The sequence below is a fragment of the Kwoniella shandongensis genome, chromosome 7 (genome assembly GCF_008629635.2).
Source record: "Kwoniella shandongensis chromosome 7, complete sequence".
NCBI classification, from domain to species: Eukaryota; Fungi; Basidiomycota; class Tremellomycetes; order Tremellales; family Cryptococcaceae; genus Kwoniella; species Kwoniella shandongensis.
Genome location: NC_089293.1, coordinates 1,113,743 through 1,139,940, shown reverse-complemented (window position 1 = coordinate 1,139,940; position 26,198 = coordinate 1,113,743). Strand labels below are relative to the sequence as shown.

Genomic DNA, 26,198 nt, shown 5'->3' with positions numbered 1-26,198 from the left:
TTGAGAGGCGACGATCAAGGTTGCGTAAGTATCGAGGAGGTGTGTGGAGGATAGTGACTCTTGAGTCTGCTTGGAACTGCGGTAGAATATCGTTCAACGATAAGTAGATGTGGTTGACGACTGCTGTTCGAGTGGCGAGTAATAGTGGTAAATGTAGATTGAGTGTAAATTAACATCAAGTTATGTGAATGGTACATACCCAACCCACTCATTTCATCCTTATATGACCACTGCCCCTTCTGGTTGGAGATGGGAGAGGGCGCGAACACCCGAGTGACGTCTCACTAACAATGAAACTGGACCCCTCCGCCTCCCCCTGGCAGCATCGCACTAGCCAAAACCCCATGTTCTAGGCCTAGCTCACACCTAACATAGTGGTGATCGTGGTGTCGAACGAAGAGGCAGTGTTGTGTGTTGTATCATGAACAATAAGAATTTTGATGAATGATGAAACGCGATCGTCCAAAATACACAATCCAGGCACTTCCACCATTGAAGACGCGTTTCACCCTCAATCCCTCATGTTCTCGTCCGTCATCCAGCATCCTATCGCAAATTTGCCTACGTGTATTAGTCTTCGTGTATGCATGTCTCTCCGGTATCAAGCAAGATAATCATTATATAACATCCTTTTCGCCTAAGGGGTATATATTATTTTACTATTATTCCCCACCAGACAAACAAATAGATATCGTTTCACTTCAGGTTATTTCCTCCCCCTTCTGACAATTACAAAATCTTCCTTTCCGTTTGAATTGACACCTCAAAACTTACTCCCTTTGCTCTTCGTGCTCGTCTTACTTTTCACGCTCCCTCTCTTTTTCAGCTTGGCGTCCTGAGCCTCCTTGTGTGCCTTGACAGCCTCCCATTTCCCACTGTTTCTCGACAAGCCCTTTCGCGCCCTCACATAGTCGTCATCAAGATCTTCCTCATCGGAGGTATCCTCTCGCATTCTCCCAATCCTAGTCGACCATTGTTCTTGAATTCTCTCGGGTTCAGGACTGTTGGGTCGATCCACTTCTGTGTTGTTGTTGGTGCTGTGTGCAACAACAGGATCAGGCGCACGAGCAGTTTCGATTACTGGGGATTCTGGCACATTCATCCTGACTGACTTTCGTCGAGCGATAGCCGAGCCACTTTGACTCGACGGTGCAGGTGGATGACGGGCTGTACCGTTTTGAGCGACTGGACTGGCACCGATCGTGTCCTCGCTCGCTATCGATGCGTTGTCGTCGTTATATCGCTCTCTTGAAACGCCAGACGCAATCTCTCCTGCACGGGCAATGCGCTCGTTCTCCACAACGTCAAATCCTTTGATCTCCTCCTCATCCGAAGACGACTCGGCGTCGTGCCCTCCTTCATCTTCCATCGCCGATTCGTAGATACTGGCGCCATCGCTCTGTGCTATCGAATGCACAGAGTTCCGCTTGTTGTTGGGTTGGGAGATGGCCTTCTCCTCCACCTTCTCCTCAGGCAATTGCACTGGTCCAGGCGCAGTGATACTGTACATTGGCTTTGGAGGTTCTAGGGGAAGCGAGGTGGTAGGCGGCTGAGGGCTAGTAGGTCGCAGCGCCGATTTGAGTGGAGGCTGGAGGAGTCGACTTGGCGGTAAAGGCGTGGTTGATCGTGGTGCAACCGAATCAGACTCGGGTTTATGGACCTTCTTGACAGAGCTGGATCTTGATATGGATCGACCAAGTGTTGGTACGTCGACATCAGGATGTTGAAGGGGTTTCGGTGTGGTTGCACGAGGAACAAGTGACGATCCAGGGGCTTTGGGGAGTTCCATTTGCGGAGTGACTTGACTCTTGGGTGCTTTGGGAACCTCTGGCATGACAGGAGTCTTTGCATCAACGAGAGACATGATGTTTCGCCCTTCGAGGGCTGGTTGAGAAGCCACCGACGCCCGAGAAAGACTTCCATTGGTACGAGTCTTCTTCTTGACCGTTCCAGTCGATTTCACGGTCCCGGTGCTTTTGGTAGACAGTGTCGACTTGACGGTACCGGATCGTGAAAGGGTTCCACTGGCGAGAGGTTTAGGAGATTGTGGGGTCGGCGACGTCGCTCGATTCGGGGCAGTGATCGTGCTCTGGCTGCTGTTCCTCTTCATGTTGGCAGGTTTCGCCGGGATAAGGCCACTCGCAATGGGCATAGACGAGTTGCGTTTGAGGTTCGCGCCTCGGTTGGTGTTGTTGTTGTCCACTGACCAAGTGCTGTTCCTGTTATTTGACACGCTGACGAAGTTGCCTCCTTCATCGTCACTGCTTGACTCGTCTCCACCCCTTCTGCCTGCAAATGTCCCCGAGTGCTTAATGTTCGAGTCGGTTCTAGTGTGCCATCCGCCAGACTTGTGACCATATGGAGGCGAACTAGATCGCACCGAACCATTCTTCTTCGATCCACTACCCTTGAACAACCGACCAATCGAAGCGAAGAAGCCCTTTTTCTTGGCCTTATGAATGCTCGAGGTATCAGAACCGCCTCTCTTAGGTCCGCCTTGATCGTTTGAGAATGTTCGTCGCAGAGGAGTTCGACCTGTAGGAGGCCTGTAGCCCATAGCGCCGACATCACTTGCTGCTCTTCGTCCGCCAGCTCGAGGGTTGACAGGAGAGTCCGAATCCGAGTCATTACCTCCAAAGTTGTTTTGTGACGCCAAAGCCATGCTCGAAAGAGGTCGAGTACGAGAGTTGACCGAAGGGACACCAAGGGGTGATGGTTTGTTGACTCCATTTCTGTTTTTCCCAGGAACAGAAGGTGGTGATCCCGCTGCTCTAGATCCGGGTCGGTTCTCATGTACTACGAGCTTTCGGCCAGGCACTTCGTCGCCAGAGCTTCCACCTTCATCCTCCTCGGCGATGCTTCCGGTGATTGAACCAGGTCCATGCTGACCGTGGAAATGTCTGGGGAAAGGTACAGTCCCTCGCTGGGGAGAGTCCTCGTAGGCGATTTGCGAAGCAGATTGAGAAGGAGCGAGGGAGCCGTTGGAGTCAAGCTCAAAAGCGTCAGGGGGAAGCTCTGTACCTTTAAGTCAGCAAAAAGTATCAACTGTCGAACCGAGACCCGACCCACCATGCATCTGTTCCAAGTCGGCTAGACCTCTCTTGGCTTGGAGGACCCACATCCTTCCGACGACCTCCATGGATCTGAATCGATCCTCCAAACCTCTCATCATGACGTTGTTCCTCTCATTCTCGATCCGCACCTCCAAAGCTCGCAGGTGTTCCTCACAACCCAACAATTCTGCTTGCGCATCCGCCAATTTCCCGGCTCTCTTCCCCTCTTTGGTGGTAGCTGATCCGTTGGAGGACATTGACATGATGGATCCACGAGATGATTGTGGTGGACCATGCTGAGAGTATGACGAAGCGATGGCAGAAAGATCTGATTTGGTAGGTCGAGATTTGGTCGTCTTGATCAATCTCGTCACCAAGATCTCTCGATCTCTCTTCACTCGACTCATCTCTTCCTCGAGAAGGTGGATCTGCTTTAGATCTTTACGGAACTGATCGAGACATGAGATATAAGCCGCCCATCCGCCTTGCTCGTGGTCGTGTCCGCTGTGGTCTGGGTTCTCCATGAGGGCGGCAGAGAGAGGTCCTTCGAACGCGGCATGACGAACAGCTCGACGGATGGGGACGATCACACCAGGCGAAGATGTGACATAGGCGAGGAGCGAGGATGTGGATGAGTGTGAGTGGGAAAGGAGGTTAAGCAGCGAAGCGCTGAGTGACTTTTGCGAGTCGCTATAAGGCGATGTAGTCAGTGGATGTATAAGAGAAAGATATGCATTGTACGCACAGGTAGTTGTTCAACAACCGATCACTGCTACTCCTGTGAGCATGACCGGGACGAAGGGCGTCCATCATGTGAGATATGGTAGAGTGGTTCTGGTCTTATCGACAGAGATGAAGGAACGATTATTGGGTCGATATGTAAGGGTAAACAAAATGGGACGATGTGGTATTCACTACCTGATCCTCTGTCGGTTTTTTCTCTATTTCATGGATGGGAAGTGAGGTTGATGTTGAGAATGACGATGATGATGATGACGAAAGGGGAGAGTATGTTATGTCAATATGGCAGAATAGGCATCGACAGCTGCGAGAGTGAGAGAGAGCGATCAGTTGCCGGAGGAACGATCCCAAGTGCGAGAACGCGAGACACACAGGAAAGGGTAATTTCCACCTGGGGTCATCAAGTACATTAGGAAACCGACGTCATTTATCGTGGCACACGGGACACAACATCTGTCACAGAACATCGGAAATATCCTTATCTGGTTTTGTATCAAGGGGTGAAACAAATGCCACGTATAGAAAATCATGTTCCAGACTCGCGGATCTCATGGTGTTTCTGCTATCGACCTTCAACTGACTCCATAGTCGAACAAGCTGTTAAGCATACAGCGTTGCGGATATGTCTCGACCAAGATGCATGAGACGAGATGGGTCGCAAAACAAGTATGCGTCATGTGCAGAGCAATCCCCGTGCGGAGATCAAGTGAATCACCCAGAGTGGTCATAGCGATTGTAAACTCCCACATGCATGCACTCTAAAGCATGCGAACATGACACACTCATGTGACCATACAACACAAAGCGATGTGACCATACAACACAAAGCGACGGTGCCTCTCGAGGGCAAGAGTTAGACAAGATAGTCGAGATACATAACGTACTGTATTGATGTTGTATCAGCCTGGAATGGACAGTTGAATGCTACTCCGAATCACTGCCACATTGATAATGATCGTCGGTTGCCACCATACAGCAAAATCAACATTTCAGGCGTTGTTGCTCTGCGTCCACTCCACTTCTACTGTAATCCATACTTGTTACTGTTTATCACCAGTCTTCTTGCTCATCCCGTACATAGCATATCTTGCAACTCCTCCGTTACGTGTAAACCCCGTGTACATCCGTACCTCGTGTCTTGTTTCTTGGAATACACAAACAACCATATCTCGCCCGCAAGGACCACCTCTTGCTTCATACCTTTCGACCCAAGCGATCCGTGCACCTCTGTGTGTACTTTCCCACCATACAAACATGAGTAGTGACGCCCCAACAACTTCGAAATCATGGGCAGACTTGGACGATGAGGAAGATGACGCAAAAGTTGAATTCAACGATCCTTCCTCTTCTTCGTCCTCTTCTTTACCTTCATCGTCAACACCAAAACAAGGACCGGTTGTTTCTGCGAAACCTCAAGGTGAGTGAGACTTTTCTCAAAACCTTGTTATTGTCTTATCAAGTCACCTCCACTCTCTGACTACTCCGTCTGTGCGCACTTTATTGGTTGCTCTCCTTCATCGTCCTCCTCTCGGACACCTTTGAGCAGTTCCCTCCACTTCCCTCCTTGACCACATCATGTCGTACGGAGCTAACATTCAACCTGGCATTCCAGAAGCAGACGACGCACCAATAGCCTCGCTAGCCTCTCGGATATCTGGTCTATCAACTTCCAACACCCCTCATCCACCTTCCTCCTCGGACAGTCAGCCACAATCTCCTCCTGTTCGACCAAAACCCAATACCAGTAATAACCTCTTTGGCAAAGCTTTAGCTGGAGTCAAGTCCGACAGAGCTTCCGCACCTTCACCTTCCACATCAACTGCGACTTCAACACCAGCACCAGCGCCCGTTGCTGCCACTGCCGCTGCTCCTGCGGAAGAGTCTAAAAAGAACGTTGAGCTGTTACCTGCAAAAGAAGAAGGAAAGGATAAGATGACCAACCTGATGGATGAGCAAGGTACGTCGACCTCGTCATGTGCATTTCCCTAAGCACCAGCTCGGTGCTGATGACTTGGTGCAAGCAGATGGGTGGGGTGAGCCTGCGCAGAATGGTAACGGAGAGAAGAAGGAAGTGGTCGATACGAGTATGAGCGAAGCAAGTGGTTTGATATCCAACGAGTTCCAAGTCGAGGTGAGTGTACTCTATTGGTCATTATGTGATTGACACCCCTGAGACTGACATTGATGTGTCGTAGGTCAAACTTGCCGACTTGCAAGCGGACCCCAATTCGCCCTTATACTCTGTGCAGACATTTGAGCAACTCAACCTGTACGTCAAGTAGACTTTGGGCCTCCATTCCTTGACCTAGCTAATACTGTCTCGATAGCCACGAGGACCTCATGAAGGGTATCTACGCCGTTGGTTTCAAGAAGCCATCCAAGATCCAAGAAGTCGCTTTACCTCTGCTTCTAAGCAATCCGTCAGTGAAGCTCACCTCGTTGGCTTACCCTTGCTCATCCTCTCTTTGCGCAGACCTCGAAACCTCATCGGCCAGAGTCAGTCTGGTACTGGTAAAACAGCAGCTTTCTCCCTCAACATGCTCAGTCGAGTAGACCCGGCTATGATGACTCCTCAGGTGAGTTTGTCATTCTCTCAGGACCTTGCTGCCTCGCCTCTCCTTCTCCGCTATAACCGCGGTTTCTGACGAAGTCGTAGGCTATCTGTCTCGCCCCATCTCGAGAGCTCGCTCGACAAATCCAAGAAGTCATCGACAAGATCGGTCAATTCACCGACATCAAGACCTTCCTTGCTGTTCCAGGATCGTGGAGTCGAAATGTCCGAATCGACAAACACATCCTTATCGGTACACCTGGAACACTGGTCGATATGCTTAGTCGAGGAGGAAGGATCTTTGACCCAAAGCAGATTAGGGTGTTCGTCCTAGATGAGGCGGACGAGATGATTGCTTTGCAAGGACTGGGTGATCAGACCACTCGAATCAAGAGGTGAGATTTCACGCTGCGAGACCGGAGTTTCAGCTGACATTGAGACCATGTGTGTAGGATGTTGCCACCGAACGTTCAGAATGTCCTGTTCTCCGCTACATTTAATGATCAAGTTCGATCGTTCGCTGAGACTTTCGCACCTGAGGCGAACCAGCTTTTCCTCAAGTTGGAGAATGTTACGGTCGATGCGATCAAACAGCTCTACATGGAATGCAACGGCGAAGAGGGCAAGTTCGATGCGCTTTCGGCCCTATACGACTGTATGTCCATTGGACAAAGTATCGTTTTCTGCAAGGTTTGTTTTGGTCTTGTCAGACACTCAAGAGGTTTACTCGGCTGATATGAATCTAATCTACAGCGCAAGAAGACTGCCGATGATATCGCTGAACGACTCACTTCCGAAGGCCACTCTGTCGCTTCCCTGCATGGTGATAAACAATCTCGAGAGCGAGACGATATTCTAGATGGATTTAGGAACGGTAAAACCAAGGTCCTCATCACGACCAATGTCGTTGCGAGAGGTATCGATATTCAACAAGTGAACATGGTGGTGAACTACGATGTTCCTGATCAAGGACCAGAGGGAAACTTTGAACCTGATATCGAGACTTATATCCATCGAATCGGTAGGTCATCCAATCCTCACTGAGTCCCCGATCCTGGACGGAAATACATTGCTAATATTGACACTCTCTACAGGTCGTACGGGTCGATTCGGTCGAAAGGGATGTTCAGTCATCTTTGTCCATGATGGTCGATCAAAATCCGATGTGGATTACATTATGAACACGCTCGGTAAACCAATGAAGAGGATTGACGCTATGAACCCTGCCGATCTGGAGCAGCTGGAGAAGGTGAGTAGGGTGCGGAGTGACATGACCCGACATGTTGGGCTGGGTGCGGCGGCAATTGTGGTCAGTGCTGATGATATCTTGGAATTTGTAGGCATTGAAGATCGCGATGAAGGGTCCGAACTAGAGGGAAACAAAGACGAAGACATAAGGAAATGACGAGATGAGAATGGAATAAGAAGACGAGAGATAAAGAACGATATCCGAAGAGAGACATCATATTACGATCCCAAAATTAGAAGAGGATTACATGCATCATAAATTGTGTATACGAGTATCCTAAAGTCCGTTACATGAATAGAATGTGTAGAGCCAAAACGACTTTACTGTGGTTTTGCTGGGTCCAGCTATACATATATAATACATATGGCTCGATCATCTACAACACCTCACTCTTCCATCTTCTCGTCACCTTCTTCTTCTCCCTCACTAGCAACCACCACGCTCTCCCTCGTCACTTCATGCTCGTGCTCGTGTTCGTTATCCTCACCTCTCAGACCTACAACACTGGTCATATCCACATCACCACTTGCTAATGATCTTCTAGCCGATCCTCTCGTCATCAACGAATGTGGTGTACTCTACAAAGGCATACCCCAATCACACATAAGCCTTCTGCCATCGCTGGAGTGGACAGCATGAAACTCTTTCCACTTACAGGTGCGTTTTTCCCCGTTAAAACTTTCGGCGTAACAGGGACCGCTGGTGATCTCTCAAGTTGAGCAGTGACAGGGACAGGGACAGGGATCGGTCCTTGTCCTTGTCCTTGTCCTTGTTCACTAGCCGAAACTGATGAATCCCTAATATCGACGTTCTGCGCTGCTCCTGACCCAGAAGTATATTTCGATCCTTTAGCATGTGTGTTTGGCGGTTTCTTCATGATGGCATTGGGGAAAAGGGGATTTGTGGAAGGTGCTAATGGTGGGAGATCTTCATCGTTCATATGGGATGTACCGGGTTGAGGATCAACGTCTTCGTGTAAGGAAGGGTTCTCATCCGCAGCCACTAGGAGGCGGTATCAGTACTAGTCTTTCTGTGTCCAATATTGTATAGTGGACGAAAGTGTGATTGGGAAGTGGGTGTAATGCGCGAAACACCACTCACGCTTGTGTTTCCGCAGCTCAAGAGCTTCCGACATCAACATCGGAGCTGGAATCACATCTATTGCCCAACACCCGACTCGTCAGCATCCAATCTTGAAACCCAGCTGACAATCCAGAAGCAAGAGCAGAAACAAGATGGTCAGAGAGAAGATTACGTTTCCTAGCCGACTGACGCCGGCTCAGTAGTTATGATTTGATACGTTTTAGTTTGGTCATCAAGATGGAAGTGAAGGGGATAAAGATAGCGATATGAGGTATCAGGGTTGAAGGAGAGAGGTCACAAGACAGGACAAGAATGGGTGTTTCGAATATTTAAACACGCAAACCCAAACTCACCTTTGAGGAAGTCGAACTCTTCTGATCGAGCAACGACAGCAGCTGATTCATACGAAGTCAGTACACTCTGCATCAATATCGCCAGGGTGATCCGATCGTTCCTAGCTCCCTCACTTCGAGCGCCGCGACTCACCCATATCTTTGTAGTTTACAATCTTGCGTTTCTCCAACCTCGCTTTGGTGTAACCCTCTTCCATGAAATGCTTGATGAAGTATTCCTGCGTGATGGATGTCTAATGTCAGCGCTGGAACCGAATTGTTCGCTCTGACGCGCTCATCGCGAGACAGCTTGATAGACAAATGGTGATAGCTCAACCTGTACCAGATCCTCCAAACCATTCGTTCTCCTTACTGCTCTCTCCACGACCTGGCTTTCTCAATGTCGAGTCACCGCAGCGATGAGTCACCTCCCTCCTTTCTCCATGACTTGATTCATCTTTGCCGATGTCCAACGTCCCCCTCCGTGTTTCTCCCAAATGATACGAATCCATTCCCAGACCCCAGACTCACCGTAGCTACCGCAACCATGAACACCGCTTCACTACTCATCGTATCCAAATCCTTATCGGCTTTCACGATCCTCTTTATCCTACTCAGGGGGAAGATAGTAGTTCCAGGTTGTTTCTCAGCGAGCGATTGACGTTGTTTGATAATTCGTTTAGGTTTTGCGGTTGTTGTGTTGGTTGCTTGTTGGGCTGGCGACGAGATCGTCAAGTCAGCAATGTGTCTCGGACAAGGTACTGCAAAGCGTGTAGACGCTTAGGATTTCCTAAGTTTGGATGTGGGAAAGTTCGGTAGCAAGTTGGTTCATCCCAATGTTTACAACCCGAGTCGGAGTGCGATGTCCAAGAGAAGCGAGGTCGTTATGAAAGATCGAAGTTAATACCCCTCAAGCCTCAACTAACGACACGGACAACCCTTTTTCCTCACCCACACGACCCGTAAGCACCACCACACTCACCTTGCTCAGTCTCCACACCCTCCTCTTCCTCTTCCGATGTCTCCCCGCCTTCCCCTTCACCATTCCCATTTCCAAGACCTGGTCTGAAAGATAGACCCTCTTCGAACCCCGTTCCCGATCCTGGTGCAGCGGGTGAACTTTCGTATTCTACTTGCATGATCGTGCGATGGTCGTTTTGACTTGTCTATCCTGTTGATTATCGGCTGCGACGGGTGTATAATGGATTATATAGAATGTTCGTTGATTTGTGGTGAGATATGATCGTGATCACGATTCAATGTCGAAATGAGGATGAACGGGACATGTTTCTGCGCGTCGCGTCTTTTCATCCAGTGAACATCATTTTTGTGGCACCTCTTCTTCATCCACTTTTTCGAATGGTCTTTTGCACTCTGCTGCCTAATCATGAGCCTTATACAACTCGTCACTTGCACATGGACACATTATCTGCATGACAAACTCCAAAGAACCCAAGATACTATAAAGACAAAGAACCTAATTGTGTATATTCTATATGCTGGGTGATACTTACACATGAAACGAGATGATCGATATTAAAGGTGGTAGAAACGATGCTCTGGCTGATGATTGTCCGTAACAGAACGAAAGCGAAACTGGTGGAAAAATCATGGTATCGTCCTGGGTTTGGTGGGAATCTCGCGACGGGTATAGTTGTTCGTTTGTTCTTTTATTGCGCCGGCGTCCAATTATCGTCAAGTCACTTGCTCATGTTTCGTCGCCTCAGGTCACATGGGACCGAGACCGCCTATCCCACAATCTTCTTCCAGGTTTCTCGACCCAACTCCGTGCCGATCAAACTGTTCCCCAGCTCCACCCTCCAACTATCCACAATCTCTCCCAAGAGACATTGTCCCTGAGCATGGGTTTGACCAGTCGACGGATCGGAAGACGGGATTCGATCGAGAGGTTGATGAGACATGATGATTTCGTAAGCTTGTCTGAGGACGCCGAGAACGTGAGGAGTCGATATTATTGCTGAAGTAGGTAAGACGATGCAAAGTGATACGAGATGGAGTATCGCAAGGCCGAGGAGGGGGCGGTATAGTGCGAAGGAGCTGGGGATATATCAGCTTTGTTATAGTTGCAGTCACACGGTCCACTCACTATGGTATAGTTCGACCGATCTCAACCTATATAGTGCGAGTGGTCAGCTTTTCCGCCCTCAACTGCATCAACGAGCCAAGCGCGACATACCGAGCAAATAGCCTGGATCACACCCATCGCCGCGTCTCTGGCCCTTTCGAGCTGCGTATAGCCCTCTTTTGCCGCCGCCAGATCTTCCCATATTTTATCGTCTCCAAAGAAGGCTGGAGAGGTAGTGAAGAGCACCGCGTAGTTGTAGTGCAAAGCAAGTATGCTACACGATGTCTTGTTAGTCTAATCCTCGGTCGCTGGCTTGATACGCCGAACTCACGGATCACTTCTCGCTGCCCACGTGCCTGCCCAGGTTTCCCATCGGGGACCATACTTGCGCCAAGAGTCCATGGCTTTCGAACGTCGATCTTCCGCTATCGTCTCTTCGGGTGATGCTTCAGCAGGAGCAGGTGCCAGACGAGTAGCTTGTTGCAAATGGTGTACTAAACCGCATGTGGTTAAAGTCAGTATGCTTGCTTTGCCCGATAAAAGGGCGTTATAACATACCATCTGCCAGAGTCTCAGCGTATTCCAGCCACGCAAGTAACTTCAAGTCCCGATCTCTAATTGCAGGGTCGCCAGGTGGACCCGAAGACAGACGCTCTCGCCATAACGAAGCCAAGTTTTGCCTCGCCACAGGAACAATGTAGTCTGGCAGATGACATCTGAGCAGGGAAATCATCAGCGAAATGAAATGGTGCCTAAACAAATTGCCACCTACAAATGATCCATGATGACTAGGTAAATCCATTCTCTCCAGTCGTCGTGTGATCGACGGGGGAGGTGGATCTTGTCCAATCCTAACGATCGTGCTTGAGAGATGGCAATCCCAGCGAATAAATGATCGTTGGTCCAAGTGCTGATATATCACGCACGAAAATTGGTGAGATATGGCCCGATATGTGCATCCAGCTTGACTCACGCTAAAACACCCAAAGACCTCATCTCTTCCCTCGCCCAATCTGCACGGGAGCTGACCAGCCGTCCAACTTCCTTCACAGCATCCGCGAGAAGATCATCGGCCTCCCTCCTCTTTGGCTCGTCCCTGTCTGCAACGGTCCTTTTCCCGAGCAGATTGACGACTATCCCAGGAAGCCCGTTTGGATCTCTCAAACCCACCAACCACGGAGTGAGAGGCCAAGCACGAGTCCTATAGCTTTCCCACACGCTTTCGTGCACTTCGATCTTCCGACGTGGGGAAAGTGTGCGCTGGATGGCGTTTAATGACGACTGTAGGTTTAAGATGGAGGAAGGTATCGCAGAAAATGATCGAAGCGCAGACTCAACATTTCGTAATCTAGTTTCCTGGCTCTCGACAGGTGGAGGTTGTGCCAGCACAGACGGAGCTACGAATGGCGGTGGGTGTATGACATTAGGTGGAGGCGCATAGAATGATGGTCCTCCTTGGCCGCTGGATGCGCTCGCTGCGGTTGGAGGTGGAGGAGGCGTATGTCGGCCAGGGGGCGGATAAGGAGATGCCAACGCTGTAAGGGATGTAGCGGGCGGAGGCGGCATTGGTTCTCGTGCTTGTCGGAACATGTAAGATTCTTGTTGCATGGTAGGTCCACGCGAAGTCACAGGAGGCGCAGGTTGAGGACCCGCGGGGTAGAAGCCGGCTGGAGATCCTGGTCGAGCAGGATAGAATGGTGGTCGTGAAGGAATGACTGATATTGATTTTGGTCTTGATCGAGGTTCAAAGATACACGGTTGACCGGATTGTCGACATCCTCGACATGGTACCTGACTAGGGCCATCGCACTTCATTCTATTAAAAAAGGTTCCGTATTGCGTCAGCTGGTGGTGACACTAACGGGAAAACGAGATCTTTCAAACTCACTTTTGCCGACGACACCTCGTACAGGCCATCATACTCCTCGGGGCTCTACTGCTGACATCCCGAGTAAGAATCATCCCACTAGCATTGACTTCATCGCCGCCCTCCATCTTTGGTGAAACGCTTGTCACCGGAGAACCGGCATCGAACGATCGACGTGATGATCCGGATCGCCAAGCGGATTGCCACCCAGAAGGTCCCGGCGCATACGGTGGGAACGGTGGACCGGAAGGTATAGGTGCTGGAAGGATAGTATGTGAAGGTGAAGCTGTTGGTGGTCGAGCTCTTTGTTGTGCTTGTGAAGCTGACGACTCAGCTGGTGAGTGGGGAGACGACGACCGTCGAGGTCGTTTGGCAGGTGTGGGGTTCATTACTATGGACAAGGGGAAACCGAAATTAGCTCGTCTCGTAATGCTAGAGCAGGTGCATATATAGCACATGTATGTTGCTATGCATCGAGATGACGTGAGGGTTTGAGACAAGTTAGACTCACTAGATCGATTTAAGCTTGCTTGCGACGACGGGCAAGAAATCTGGTTTCTAAGACAGGAGAGAGTCAAGAGTAACTCTCTTTCTTCTCCTACAACTTTCCTCTCCAGAATGCTTTTTCTTCCCGTCTGCCGTCTTCCGTCCTCTTGCCCTCCTACGACGCCTATCTCAATCTCTTCCCGTTCCGGGTCGCTCTCTCTCTGCCTCGCTATTCTCAGTGTAGTATCCAATATTTGATCTTTTAACGATGCTTTGGTCCTCGATGTCGACCAATGTGATGATGTTGTATATTGACTGTCAACCGCATTCGTGGTCGTGATCGTTCGTATGGCTGCTTTCAATGGCTTTGGGGATGGAAGACGTTTCGGTTTCCTGAGCTAGTGACGTTTTGGTGTGTGTGGAATGTATGATGATCGACGTTCCTTCGAGGTTTCAGCGTTCCAGCAGGTGACAGCTGATTTGATTGATAGGTGATAGACAGATACTGATTTCTCCTTTTCTCCCCCTGGATGCAAGTGTTTTACGAGTGCCAAATCGATAAGTTGTGCGCTGTTGATGTCGAACAGATGATAGAACGATTGGTTGATCGTGTACGATCAATTGTGCCCAACCCGTATGGCTTTGATGGTGTCGGTATCGGAACAAAAAAAACCAAAGTCTGTTCCTTCTTTCCTTGTCTCAGATCTCAAACTGACTCTGACACCTCGTGCCCTTTCCTGTTCTTTGTTATGCTTCTGACACTTTACTGTCGCCACTGAACAATGTTTGTTGTGTATGTATTCGTGATCGCAACAAGCATGGACGGACTATGGTGGTGGAGGATGGCGATGAACGGGACGGTATTGCGTTGTGTCGCGGTAAACTGTAAAAGCGGAGGTGATGGTCGCCTCGTGCGTGCCTTGCGACTGCGTGAACAGTGATCGCCACTCGAATGTAGTATGGGGTGACTAGTAAGACACGCAATGCAAAGAGCTAGTATGTGAACGTGAGAGTGTATGTATGTGTCGACACACTATGATGATTGAAGAATTGCAGACTGACTTGCTGATTGATTGTGAATGACTGAGGGATTGATTGATTGATTGATTGATCCTTGGATCGGAGGTGATTGTTGAGTGGTGAGGGGTGATGCAATAATGCGATTCACCATGGTAGATCAAAAGGTCTCACTCCCTTTTTCTGGGAGTATGCTGTCTGTCTCAGGGTAAATTTCACTTTTTATGGAACCGATTCTCCTCCCCTTCTTTTCCCTTGTCTCTCTCGTTGCTCTACGCTTCCCGGCTTCGCTCTGCCTGCGCTCTGCTTTGGCCACTACAAAAGGAAAGGAAGGACAATAAACCTACGAGACGTAAAAACCCGCTCGTGCCTGGAAACAGATAAAACCCCCGTTGTATCGGCATGCTCGGTCCTCGGGAAGAGCAGACGATAGCGTATCAGCTGGAATGTAAGAAAAGTTGAGCGATGTACATGTAGTATGCAAGCTCCATTCTTTCATCGCCTTTGGCTGAGGATATCTACGAGCCGCAGACCGCAGACCGAACAGTAGTCGCCACTCAGTCTATCCTACTCATCGTGCATTGTTGTAAACGACGAAAGAGCTATTGGCTTGGACATGTCGAAGCCGCGTGTCCGTCCGTCCGTCGCGCTTGGCCATTTAGTACTTGCTTCCCGGCAAGGTCGGTCTTGTGCCTCGATCATGCTGCAGAATAAAAAGAAACAGGGTTTTATTTTTGTGCTCGATCATCTAAACTTTCCTGGTACGCTAAAAGCCGGGGAATAGCTTATACGTTTGGATCTAAACCCTGTCTGTCCTTGCCCTCATCACGCCTGGCCCATTCAAAAGCAAATCACTCAAACAGAGGTCTGCCGAAACTTACGACGAACCCGCATTCCGCTTCCCGCAACACAAGCATAGATGGTAGGGAAGGCCTCGCTTTTTCGTCTCTGTGCATTGTCACTAAACGAGCATATATTGCTCCCATGCATCCGTGCATCCGTGCTTGCATACAGAGAGGATTGGTCGTCAGTTTGTCACCCCAGAACCCAAAATCGAATGCATGGATCTTTGTCCGCAGCAACTGACGTCTAGACGATGATAACCACAATACAACGCTTGTGACGATCCTCGCTGCCGCACCTTGATATGAAACGCCCAAGCCCCCATTTATTTTTTATCATCGGAGTATCTTTTAAAAGCGTACGGAAGAGGCGTCTCCTTTAACTTACCGGATGTCTTGCGTTGCGCATTGCTGCGATGCATTCATATTACAGGTTACATGCAAACCTGTGCTGCCTCAAGTCTATATTAACTTCCGCCTGCTTCTGCTTTGCTACCTCCCATTATTATTGACAATGAACTGTGCTGCGCGTAACTTACCGCCCGTCCAGGACAGGACAGGACAGGACGACACTACATCAAGCCACTATTTCCCTGATTCCGCCCGCTCCCGGCGCCACAGCCGGCCGGGTAAGACAACGTAATGAAATAGACGACCCGAGAACCAACTTCGGGAGAGAGAGTGTATCCAACGTAGTAGTTGGCAGTTGCCGCCTTGCTGCCTTCGCTCTGCAAAACAAGGTCGTTGACGGGAGTTAGTATCCCTTTCCCTACAATCTTTGAATGCAAGCCAAAGCAATCTATCGAGACCGAAAATGAGCTACGTTGAGAACAGACATGCCTGGGCCTCAGCCTGTACAGGTCCTTGTTCCTATATTACATCTTGATTCATCATCGTCGTCAGTGAGTGATGCCAAATGGTACTGTCAATACGTCATCAAGGAATGCGACATTAGTAATGTTTTCGATCGTGCTTCGTGTCATAGCATCACGTCTGTCCCAATTGTAAGTGCTATGTCATGTCTGCGCATTCTTGCTAGATGACATTTATCAGTCGAAGACGTACTCGCTCGCCCTGCTGCGGTTGCATGTCTCACGATCGGCTCTGATCCGTCTGCACTGTATGTCTGTCTATCTGTATCGATCATCATGAGGGCTTGATTGCACACGAGTACCGCCGCCAACCTGGTGATAGTACACAACAGAAAAAAGACCGTGACGACATCAATTCTCACGGATTCCATGCACGCACATACGACCGTCCGTCCGTCTTATCAATAACATAAAAAGGTACATATTAGCACCAATCATTGCTCATCCTATCTCAATCGGTTCCGTCTCTCGTTCCTCTATATTAGTCAATGCACAGCCATAACGTATATCCCGTCTGGCACCCATCCGTTCGTCCGTCCAGGACCAGGACCAAATACCGTACTTCGTACCGTACCGTCTTATGCCAAGACAATGTCGTTTGAGACACATGCACAGGACGTTCGGGATCAGCAAAGCGGACCAAATCCACAAAAAGGTCCCATCCAACATCATTGCTCTCTTCCGATCATGGACGTGAAGGTGTACGCAGTGCTTTTGATTTAGGTCCCAAAAATGAAAAGGCGGAAGATCGGGTCCGACCATCGTGCGACTTGTCCATCGGAATCGCAATACGAACATGCTTAGATTGAATACTGCCATCATCCCGAACAGTAGACTACGGACTGACTAGTTACAGTACTTATCGTCATCATCGTATCGTTTTCATCTGCTTGTCGTACTTTATTCTGCTTGTGTGGTGTTTGTACAGAAATACAACAATAAGTGGTGGGAAAGAAAACCATTTTCGTTTTTCGTTCCACTTGAAATCAAAACACAGCCTTTTTGTTTCTCCTCTCCCTGTATCCGCCATTTCGTCATCCTCTCTTACGAGTACTCGTACTGTATCATTCTTCATCTCTACCTCTGCCACCACCGCCACCTGCACCTAATCGACCGGCGCGCGGATTGACTGTTCGTGCTCTCTTCCTATCTTTCTCTCGTTCCGGTGCCGCATGTATATGTTTATGAGGCATCGCGTCGAATCCCGGTACCACCATATCCCATGATTGGTCTGCGTACCACCAACAAGTCAGCGACCGGGCCAGATTGACCGAGAAAAGTAATCACTCACCGATGAAGAAGGACATATCCTTCAATTCGACCTTTTCTGATCCTCTATGTTTTGCCATTCTCGTCGCACCTTTCACGCCTTCTTCGATCATGCTGTCCAGTAAATCTCCGAGCACCTGTCCATTGCAACGTCAGTGAACTAGTTTAGCGGCAATAGTCAGTGAGATGAGCTCGAACACACCTCGTCTACTCCTTGTTCGACTTCCAAACCCGGTGCTAGCTCCTCCACAAACTCTTTCCATTTTCTTCGTCTCCTCACATCCTCTGGCTCAGGCGGTGGCGGCGGAGGCGGAGGAGGCTTCAGCTCAAACGTTCGCGCGTCCGGGAGAGCTGTCACGAACGCGGGATTGACACTGGGATTGGCAGCAGCAGATGCCAAGAAGACCGCTGTATCGTCGGCGGGAGCAGGAGCGACGTCTCCAGGCGGATCTGTCGAAGTTGTGGTGGAAGGATCAGTGACTGCTGGAGGTTGGACGTCATCACTTGTGTTTGGTGTCGCATCAATTGTCGAGCTAGGTCCAGCGGTCGAAGCGACAACGTTGGGCTCGGGCGCATCTGGTTCTGAGGCTGTTGGTCCAGTCGCGGGGTCGGTAGGCAGAGTGGGAAGCGTTGGCACAGTGGACGGTGTTTCCGGTTGAGGGGCACTCGTACTCGTACTGGCAATATCAGGAGCGGCGCTAGCAACGGCGGCAGCAGCAGGGGGCGTGGATGGTCCTGCACTGGAAGTCGCTGTTGGCTGCTGTGCGACGGGCTGCAATACCGGTTGTTGGTTGGGCGGCGGTGGTCGCACTTGTGCAGGCGGATCAGGGGGTTTAGACTGCGCTTGCCAATACTTGACCGACATGTTGAACTGTGCTAGTCGTGCCGGATCCTAATACACTCTCATTAGCGGTCAATGTATATTCTGTTAGGATAAGAAGACATACTCTGCTCAACCATTCTTGTCTCTCCGTCTGTGGCAGCCTCGCCAAGCTCCGCAGTTGTTCATGCGTCAACACGCCCGGAGGAGGTCCTGGTAATCTTGGTCGTGGTTGCGGTCGAGTTCCATTTCCACCCGGCGTGCCGGGTCTCACCATCTGAGCAGGTGGTCTCGTAGGTGCTCCTGCTGTTGCTGACGTTGAGGGGTTTGTCATTATATTCGGTCTCACAGCCTGACCATGGGCTTGACTCGCTCCTCCTACTCCTCCAGCAGCAGGAGGGGAAGGAGTCGAAACACTTCCCGCTTGAACCTGTCCCAATTGTGACCTCTGCAATTCACTCGCTCGCTTCGCCATAGCCTCCCGTATATGCATCGTCGTCTTCGCGATCAATTCTTTGTATGCCTCCTTGCTGACTAGCGGAGGTCGACCTTGCCAGGGTAATGTTGGATCGATGGCGGGTGGTAAGGACAAGAGTGGATTGGGTCGAGAGGTCGCAATGGATGATGCGATGATTTGACGATAATGAGTGTGCATGAGTTGTCGGAGCTGTCACCGATTACAGAACTAGAGTTAGCCAGTGTTCTCTACGCCTGTGTGCCTGTGTATATCCTATCTTCTTTCCCCTTACCACACACACGTAGAATGGAAGAGTGGTAATGTAATACCCACCTGATTGATCTGCAGATCTGACAAAGTCCCTCTCGCATGCATCTGAAATAGATTCGGCAAGTTCTGCAAAATCGTCTGGATAGTCGCTCCGGCTTGTTGAGGTGGACGACCTCCTGCACCTGGTGTACCGGCGCCAGCTTGGGCTGGTGGGCGTGACATGATGAGAAGAGGAGAAGGGGAGTGGAGGTGTCGCTCGCGGCGTGTGTGTGTGTGTGTGTGTGTGTGTGTGTGCCCGTTGATGTGTATGATGTGTGTTGCCTCGAGGATGCACTTGGTTGACAACAAATGCATCTCGATACAGAGTGATTCCGACGGTGAAGTGACAATGTAAGCCTGGATACTTGCGATATCAGGCTCACTTTTCGCGATGAAACCTCCACAAACGCGAATCCAAACATTTCGGAACGTTGGGAGAGCAGACATGTTCGTATTGACCACCTTTCCGCTTGGAGTGCTTCGCCTCAAGCACAACTACTGATGTGTGGGCAGGCCCTTGTCGGACAACATGGCCCAGACCCTTCGTGACTCGATCGCGCAGTCCTCCATAACGCTCTACGATACTCTACCGAAACATGGTAAACCCACCGTGCGCAATAACGGTGTTAACGAGTGGACTATTTTATCCACCATCTCGCTAGTAATCCCTTCAAGCTCTTCTACAACCCATATCCCATCCTCTTCATCAGCATCCTCATCCTTGGATACCTCTCGAGTACTTCCTATCTCCCTAGGGACAGGTGTCAAAGTCCTACCGTTCTCACGACTCCCCCCACTAGGCGACGCACTACACGATTCTCATGCCGAAATCATCGCCAGACGAGGATTCATAAGATGGTTGATCTATCAAGCATCTCTCTTCGCTCCTTCATCTTCTTCCTGCGCCAATGCGAGTGGAGAAGAGGTGTTTCTCGAGAGGCGAGATGGGAAGTTTAGGTTGAAAGAGGGAATAAAGGTTTGGATGTACGTCTCAATGTTACCTGTTCGTACGTTTCTGTGCTCTCTCCCGACTCTACTCACCATTGATGATGCTTCTCGTTCCGAGGAATCACAGGCTGACTCAGATCCTGATGCTCTATACAGTGCGGTGATGCTTCGACTTTGCATACAGCTGCTCACCAATCACAGGACGAAGCGGCACAATGGGACGATAATGTTGGAGCAATGCCACAGGCTTCCGACTCTACCACCGACAACCTAGCTTCTATTCCGAGTGACGACGGTAGTCCACTTCATGTCAACGCTGTCGGCCCTACTGTCGTTCGAGGTCGAAATGGATACACCAACTACTCCACCATGCGCACCAAACCCGGTCGACCCGACTCCATTCCCTCCATTAGCATGTCATGTTCGGACAAGATCGCCTCATGGTCTGTCTTAGGCTTACAAGGTGCACTGCTGGAGGAGCTGTTTGAAGCAGTATGGCTGAACGGGCTGGTGATTGGTGGTGTGGACACGCCAAAGAGCTGGGAGGGGAGTCAGGCGGAATGGGAGGTGAGAGTGAGGAACGAGGTGGAGAGAGCGCTTTGGGGGAGATTGGAGAGTATACAGGGTGAGTCACTGGTTGAATCTGGGTCGATATCGTATGCGAGGTCGCTCTAGCTTGAAGGTTTGAGCGCATTCCATCCATCCGGGGATGGAGGCTGCTTCATTGCGGAGTTTTTCTCGTTGCCAAGCTGATATCATACCATCTCTCTCACCAGACCACCTCCCGCCGCCTTATACCCTCCACAAACCCGCTATTCACTTCACCGTCGTCCCCTTCCCCCATTCTAAATCAGCCATCCAATCCTCACTGCCTCCCTCATCCCCAGATCCAGCCCCATCCCCACTCTCCCTCTCCTACATACCCTCGTTATCATCCCAACCGAAGTCGACACATAAGGTCAAGGCGGGAAAACCGAAACCGAAACCGGAGATAATAGCGAATGGGACGATACTTTCCTTTGTGTGGAAACCACCGGGTAAGGAGTTGATGAAAGAAAAGGGAAGATCGAGGATATCCAAGTTTGAGATACTGAGAGCGTATGAGGGGTTGTCTACACTTTTGGCGGAGAGCTTGATCGCGGGTTATCAAGGCGAGGGAAATGGTCAAGGTCAAACGTCTTTGTGAGTTACTGTTTGATTCAACCCTCGTTCACGTCTCTGTGATCTTCGAGACTATCCCCAACCGTTCATCTCATTGGCCTTTGTGCGTTTGGTCAGGACGGACAATTGCCACTCAACGTTGACGTACTGTGCTCGAAAACATCGACCTGGATCGAGATATCAACTTGCTAAAACCATCCTACGTGGTCATATCACACCCCTTTCTTCCACCGGCACATTCACATCCCTCGAACAATATGGTCAAGTGTGGACAACGGACATAGATGTAGATTCAGAAGATGGACCTGCACTTCAATTGCCGATACCTCCGTTCAGAGGATGGTTGGTCAGTGGTAAGGAGTATGAGGAGTTTACGTCTTCTGGAGCGTTGCGACGAGGTTGAGACGACTGGCTATTCAGAGGCCAGAGGCCAGGACAGAGTTGTACAATATCGTATGAACATGTACAGTGTGTGTGCAACATGTACAGTGTGTGTGCATGTGTATACCTAACGTACAGACATACAGCATTCGATGACAATTTGAGTCTGAGTGGAGTTAGGAGACTGAGCATCGCTCTCGAACAAGTAATGTCCAGCCAAAGACGAAACCCCTATTGACCATTGTCCGAAGAAATTAAGCGGAAAATAATGTATTTTGAATGAGGGGGAAAGGGATAGAAAACGTAATCGAATCGCGTGAAGTGGCCACATCCGAGTCTTGAACGGCACACTGGATCGAGGTCGAGACACGGAAGTAAGACGGAGACACGAGTGGAGGGTCCAGCTCAATTACCAAGCACGATCTCCTCGATTGAGTTCCTCCTTCCGAAAGTACCTATAGAACTGGTCTCGACATCTCTCAATCTACTTGCGTTCTTGGTATTGGCATTGGTGTACGATCCCATCCTCTTCATCGGTCCCGGCGAAGAGGTATGTGTACTCTGAATACTATAGGTCGAGCGAGAACTGATCGAATCGAAACTCGATATCGAACCGTTGGTTTGAATTCTTCGCTGATACAAATTGAGAGGGGTAGTTGAGCCGTCTATATGTTCATCTCCATATGCGCATATGGGTCGAGGGGCCAACGCGTTGGGGTTGGAGGATAGGTTGGGAGTAGACCCGACGTATTTTGGCGACAGAGATGATCGTGTGGCAGTTTGGACTGAAAGGTTTGAGAGTGAAGCGACAACTCGACTTATGGCCGGTACAAAGGCCGGACAATCCAACTGAATCGGATTATACGTCAGTTCGTCTGTCACTCACAACGTGATTGGTGTTTTCGTTGCCACTCACAAGCACCGCCACCTGCTCAATCAGCCAGACGATGTGTGATTTCGTTGCAGTATCCCACGCCAGTCCTGACCTCTCTACACGCCTCTTTTCGACCAACACCATTCTCTCCAAGACCCGCTCTACCTCCTCAGAGGTCAATCCATCCGCCTGAGGTCGACTGAAAAGCTTCATTATCACACCCAGTGGTATTGAGGCTTCATCTCCGTTCTCATCCCCACCATATCCCAGCGAGCCTGAATCCGGTGCCTCTTCGCCGGGACTACAACTTCGAGAGGGAGATGGAGTGAACCGCACCCTTGCTGGTGAACCCTCGAACACTGAAAGTCCCAGTGAACCCGATGGTACGTGCTCGTCTTTCTCTGAACCTCGTTGAAGTGGGAGGTACTCTTTCGAAGGACTGACTTGTTCCCCATCGAAGATTGCAAAGTTCCTATTCCACTGACGTCGATGTTTATCGACAGGAGTAGAGCTCCGTCTCGAATCGGGTGTGACAAGGAGATGTTCTCCCGGCGAGCACAAGCTCGAAGATGACGAAAGGGTACATAACGTTTCGCGTATACACGATGGAGTAGCGTCGAGATTGTTGTCGAATTTGGCTGCTCGGGGAGTAGCGACCTCGTCCACAGGTGGAAGCGCAAAATCACGATCACTACCACTCGTGGAAAGCTTGGTAGCCGACTTTGATTTCGACAAGCGCAATTTGGATCGTCGTAGGCTGAGCTTTGGTGGAAGACGTGTATAGGTTCCTCCCTCAGATAAGTCCGGTACGGACAACGAGAAACCCTTCTTATACGCAACTGTGAAGGGTGAGATATCTTCATCGTTGTTTAGCGCCGTCGATTTGGGTGGGAAATGATACTCGACTGCCCGACTTTCCTGAGGATATTCGATTTTCGCCTCTCGAATGGTGAAATCGCTGAAACGGGATATGCTTCTACCTTGTGAATCGGTGGAAGTGAAGGACTCTGATGTTATAGTCGATTGAGCGCCTGCGCTTTCCCGGTTTGGTGATGAAAGGACTTCTTGTCGTTGTGGGTTGGTCAGCTTGATGTCAATAGATCGAGTGGTAGTAGGAGCTATTTCTGCAAGATATTGATCGAGATCGACAGAGACACCTCTCTGACGTCCGACAGACTGCGGACTCGTTGGGGAAGTCTGGTGCGCACTGAGTCGACCAATGACGTGACGAGAGAGTGGTGGCAGATCAAATGCCGATCGCATCGAGTCGAACACCTCTCGCAATCCCATCACATCTCTTTTTCCGACCATCTTTCTCTCGAGGTGATCGAGAAGATCTTCCGCTTGCTCCTTGCCACCACCAAGATACCACCCTTCATCCTCTTGACCATGAAGGTGGTAGCGCATCTCCATCAGATGGTTGAGCAGCACCGCTCGAATGTCTTCGGGATCAGTGAAGGCCATGAGGGATGAGAAGACATCGTCGTGGAGGGTGGTGACGAGTCGGATGGTCGAAAACGAAGAGCGGTTGGTGATATAGTCTGGGAAAGTAGCACTCAGCGGCGTCCCTACAAGGGTAGGAGATTGAGGCACGGTCGGTGAGGTAGACGACATGATTGGGAGGGTTGGTCCATCGTTAGGCGGATCATCAGGATAGACTTTGGTGGTCGAAGAGCTACTCCGATTCTGCGGGAACCATTTGGAACTCGGTGCTCCGTGAACATTGGTCTTGCGACCCATCTTCTGAGATTGGAAGAGCGCTGAAAGAGTACGAGTGCGTTTCGAGCCCACTGATGAGGTGATGATAGGCGATGGCGATAAGTGTAAACCGAATTGATCAGGGGTCTCGCTTCTCTCGTCCCTTTGGCTTCTTGTGACAATACCAATATCGGCAAGAACGTCGATGATGACCTTCTTGTGAGTGTCCTCCTCTACTCTACTTCTCACTCCTTTCAGATCATCAACGACAACTTGATACGCCATCCCTGCGCACAAACGTCGCTCGGCCCAAGCTTTGATGAATCCATACGGTGGAAGAAGCTGCACGCGTCCATTCGTGTTCGTATAATCCGCACCTGTGTGAGTGTTCGTGTTTGTGAAACCGTTGTTGAGCTTGGTGATGAGTTGCGCACAAGTGACGAAACCGAGATTGAACCGAACTTTGTGCAAGATTGATAGCGTGGCCGACGTGTTGCCTTGCAGCTGTAACTGAAGTAAGATCTCAGCCTTTTCACACGCAAATTGACGACTCTGACTCTGGAACAGATTATGACTCACTTCGAACTCAATCTCTGTCAATTTCCTACTGATCCCATCTACCAGACTATCTTCACCACTCTCGTTCCCATCCGACGAAGCAACACGCCATCTTCGTCCTATGTATTCGAGACACAGCTCGATGACCAGGTCCTCGTCATCAATGTATGGTGAAGAGCCCGTACGATCGTCCCGACTTAATCGGGCGAGAGCATCTACGAATTGATGGCGTGAGAGTGAGGAGAGGGAAGCAGTGGACACCAAAGGAGCCGGGAGAGGCGGTTGAGCGGTAGGGAAGTAAGGGTTCGAAGGAAGATGGATGAAGGGGAGTAGTATGTCGAGCGGAGGAAGGTGAAGCGCGTGACGATTACAAGTGGGAGCGGAGATCTGGATGAGAGAACAAAGTAATCAGCTATGCTTATCCCGCGCTATACTTTGCACTTTCACGGACCTTCTCCAACACCTTTGTGATATCTTCACACCACTCTCTGACCCTCTTCCCCTGTCCCATGGACTTGAAAACAAACTCTTCCAGAGCGTTCCTCGCATTCTCTTTCGTGATACCTTTCCTCATGAGAAACTCGTACAGTCGAACCTCTTTCGTAGTGGTCAACTGGATGGTTGACATTGCGCAGATTGTGTTTTCGGACGATGAAAACGACAAGAAGGAAGGAAGTAAAGTTACATTTGATCTGTTCCCAGCCATGAAGACGACGTGACTGTTGGGGAGTGTGGAAGGGATCTATCTTACCAGGAGATAGAAGGGCGTTGTGAATCTTGGTGTAGAGTTGTAAGACAATCGCGAGGTTGTTGTTGTTGTATTGGTGGATGAATCAGTATCAAAGCTTATTAGAGTCCTCTGAGGGGTAACAGCAAAGTTTGACGGCAGAGTCAATCAGCAGCTCATCAGCCTCACTCGTTCGTCATACGAGGAACATTAGCAATTCACACACATACACACACACATACACACACACATATGTACACGCTTAGAAGGAAGGAAAGACGAGAACACGTGTTATGCGCCTCTACATCACGTCCTTATCCTCCACGTTTCAAAGCAAAAACGTCCTTTGGTCGTGTTGGCAGCGCACTGACACTCTCGCGTGTCAGGGTTCTCACCGATCACCGATCAACGTTGGAAAGCTCGAGCTTCGGCATAGAAACGTCGATCAATTCTCCGTTTCACCCTATCAGCCCCTTTGACACACAAACATACACACACACGCACACACAGTTGTACGACCTCTCGTTTCGTCTCCAGGAACGACACGAGTGCACAGACACACATATCGCAGATCGTTTGACAAGTCATGCAATAATATATACTCGTTCTCTGCACAAAAGAAAAAGCAAAAACTACAGCACCCGGGATTCCCAAGTGGTCCCCCACCTTGGTACTAACCGAGCGATACCCAGCTTAGCTGCGCAGATCAGACGGGATGCGGCGTTTTCTAGGTTCTATGGCCGTAGATAAAAATCAGGAAATCAACTTACCCACATCGCGCACAGACTGCCTTTCGACGCTTTGACCGTTTGGGCGA

The 26,198-nt window shown here is 50.0% G+C and overlaps 7 protein-coding genes and 1 non-coding gene across 8 annotated transcripts; 2 read left to right on the top strand and 6 right to left on the bottom strand.

Moving 5' to 3' along the window:
* Window positions 1-763: 763 nt before the first annotated feature.
* CI109_104301 (uncharacterized protein) lies at window positions 764-3,863 on the bottom strand (the record flags this gene model as incomplete). The annotated part of the gene is made up of 3 exons (XM_065967471.1): window positions 764-3,021; window positions 3,070-3,743; window positions 3,799-3,863. 3 exons carry the CDS (start codon window positions 3,861-3,863, stop codon window positions 764-766), a joined length of 2,997 nt encoding a protein of 998 aa, XP_065823543.1.
* A 1,506-nt stretch (window positions 3,864-5,369) lies between these two features.
* On the top strand, window positions 5,370-7,718 carry CI109_104300 (ATP-dependent RNA helicase DBP5; the record flags this gene model as incomplete). The annotated part of the gene is made up of 10 exons (XM_032003967.2): window positions 5,370-5,751; window positions 5,819-5,925; window positions 5,990-6,063; window positions 6,122-6,214; window positions 6,268-6,370; window positions 6,451-6,740; window positions 6,798-7,035; window positions 7,099-7,366; window positions 7,440-7,594; window positions 7,686-7,718. 10 exons carry the CDS (start codon window positions 5,370-5,372, stop codon window positions 7,716-7,718), a joined length of 1,743 nt encoding a protein of 580 aa, XP_031861569.2.
* Window positions 7,719-7,980: 262 nt separating this feature from the next.
* Window positions 7,981-10,148, bottom strand: CI109_104299 (uncharacterized protein; the record flags this gene model as incomplete). The annotated part of the gene is made up of 7 exons (XM_032003968.1): window positions 7,981-8,172; window positions 8,250-8,596; window positions 8,696-8,752; window positions 9,031-9,072; window positions 9,164-9,248; window positions 9,541-9,725; window positions 9,992-10,148. 7 exons carry the CDS (start codon window positions 10,146-10,148, stop codon window positions 7,981-7,983), a joined length of 1,065 nt encoding a protein of 354 aa, XP_031861570.1.
* A 609-nt stretch (window positions 10,149-10,757) lies between these two features.
* Window positions 10,758-13,351, bottom strand: CI109_104298 (uncharacterized protein; the record flags this gene model as incomplete). The annotated part of the gene is made up of 8 exons (XM_032003969.1): window positions 10,758-11,067; window positions 11,117-11,142; window positions 11,207-11,369; window positions 11,427-11,589; window positions 11,654-11,811; window positions 11,868-12,005; window positions 12,069-12,911; window positions 12,984-13,351. 8 exons carry the CDS (start codon window positions 13,349-13,351, stop codon window positions 10,758-10,760), a joined length of 2,169 nt encoding a protein of 722 aa, XP_031861571.1.
* Window positions 13,352-17,243: 3,892 nt separating this feature from the next.
* CI109_104297 (uncharacterized protein) lies at window positions 17,244-19,217 on the bottom strand (the record flags this gene model as incomplete). Its single annotated transcript, XM_032003970.1, has 5 exons — window positions 17,244-17,410; window positions 17,471-17,585; window positions 17,651-18,340; window positions 18,396-18,935; window positions 19,059-19,217. 5 exons carry the CDS (start codon window positions 19,215-19,217, stop codon window positions 17,244-17,246), a joined length of 1,671 nt encoding a protein of 556 aa, XP_031861572.1.
* A 346-nt stretch (window positions 19,218-19,563) lies between these two features.
* Window positions 19,564-21,546, top strand: CI109_104296 (uncharacterized protein; the record flags this gene model as incomplete). The annotated part of the gene is made up of 4 exons (XM_032003971.1): window positions 19,564-20,037; window positions 20,139-20,607; window positions 20,759-21,164; window positions 21,261-21,546. The coding sequence occupies 4 exons, from the start codon at window positions 19,564-19,566 to the stop codon at window positions 21,544-21,546; spliced, it is 1,635 nt and encodes a 544-aa protein (XP_031861573.1).
* A 383-nt stretch (window positions 21,547-21,929) lies between these two features.
* On the bottom strand, window positions 21,930-25,360 carry CI109_104295 (uncharacterized protein; the record flags this gene model as incomplete). The annotated part of the gene is made up of 4 exons (XM_032003972.2): window positions 21,930-22,373; window positions 22,441-24,606; window positions 24,676-25,041; window positions 25,106-25,360. The coding sequence occupies 4 exons, from the start codon at window positions 25,358-25,360 to the stop codon at window positions 21,930-21,932; spliced, it is 3,231 nt and encodes a 1,076-aa protein (XP_031861574.2).
* A 651-nt stretch (window positions 25,361-26,011) lies between these two features.
* Window positions 26,012-26,126, bottom strand: CI109_104294. Its single transcript, XR_004236741.1, has one exon. It is a non-coding gene; the product is annotated as a 5S ribosomal RNA (ribosomal RNA).
* Window positions 26,127-26,198: the final 72 nt, after the last annotated feature.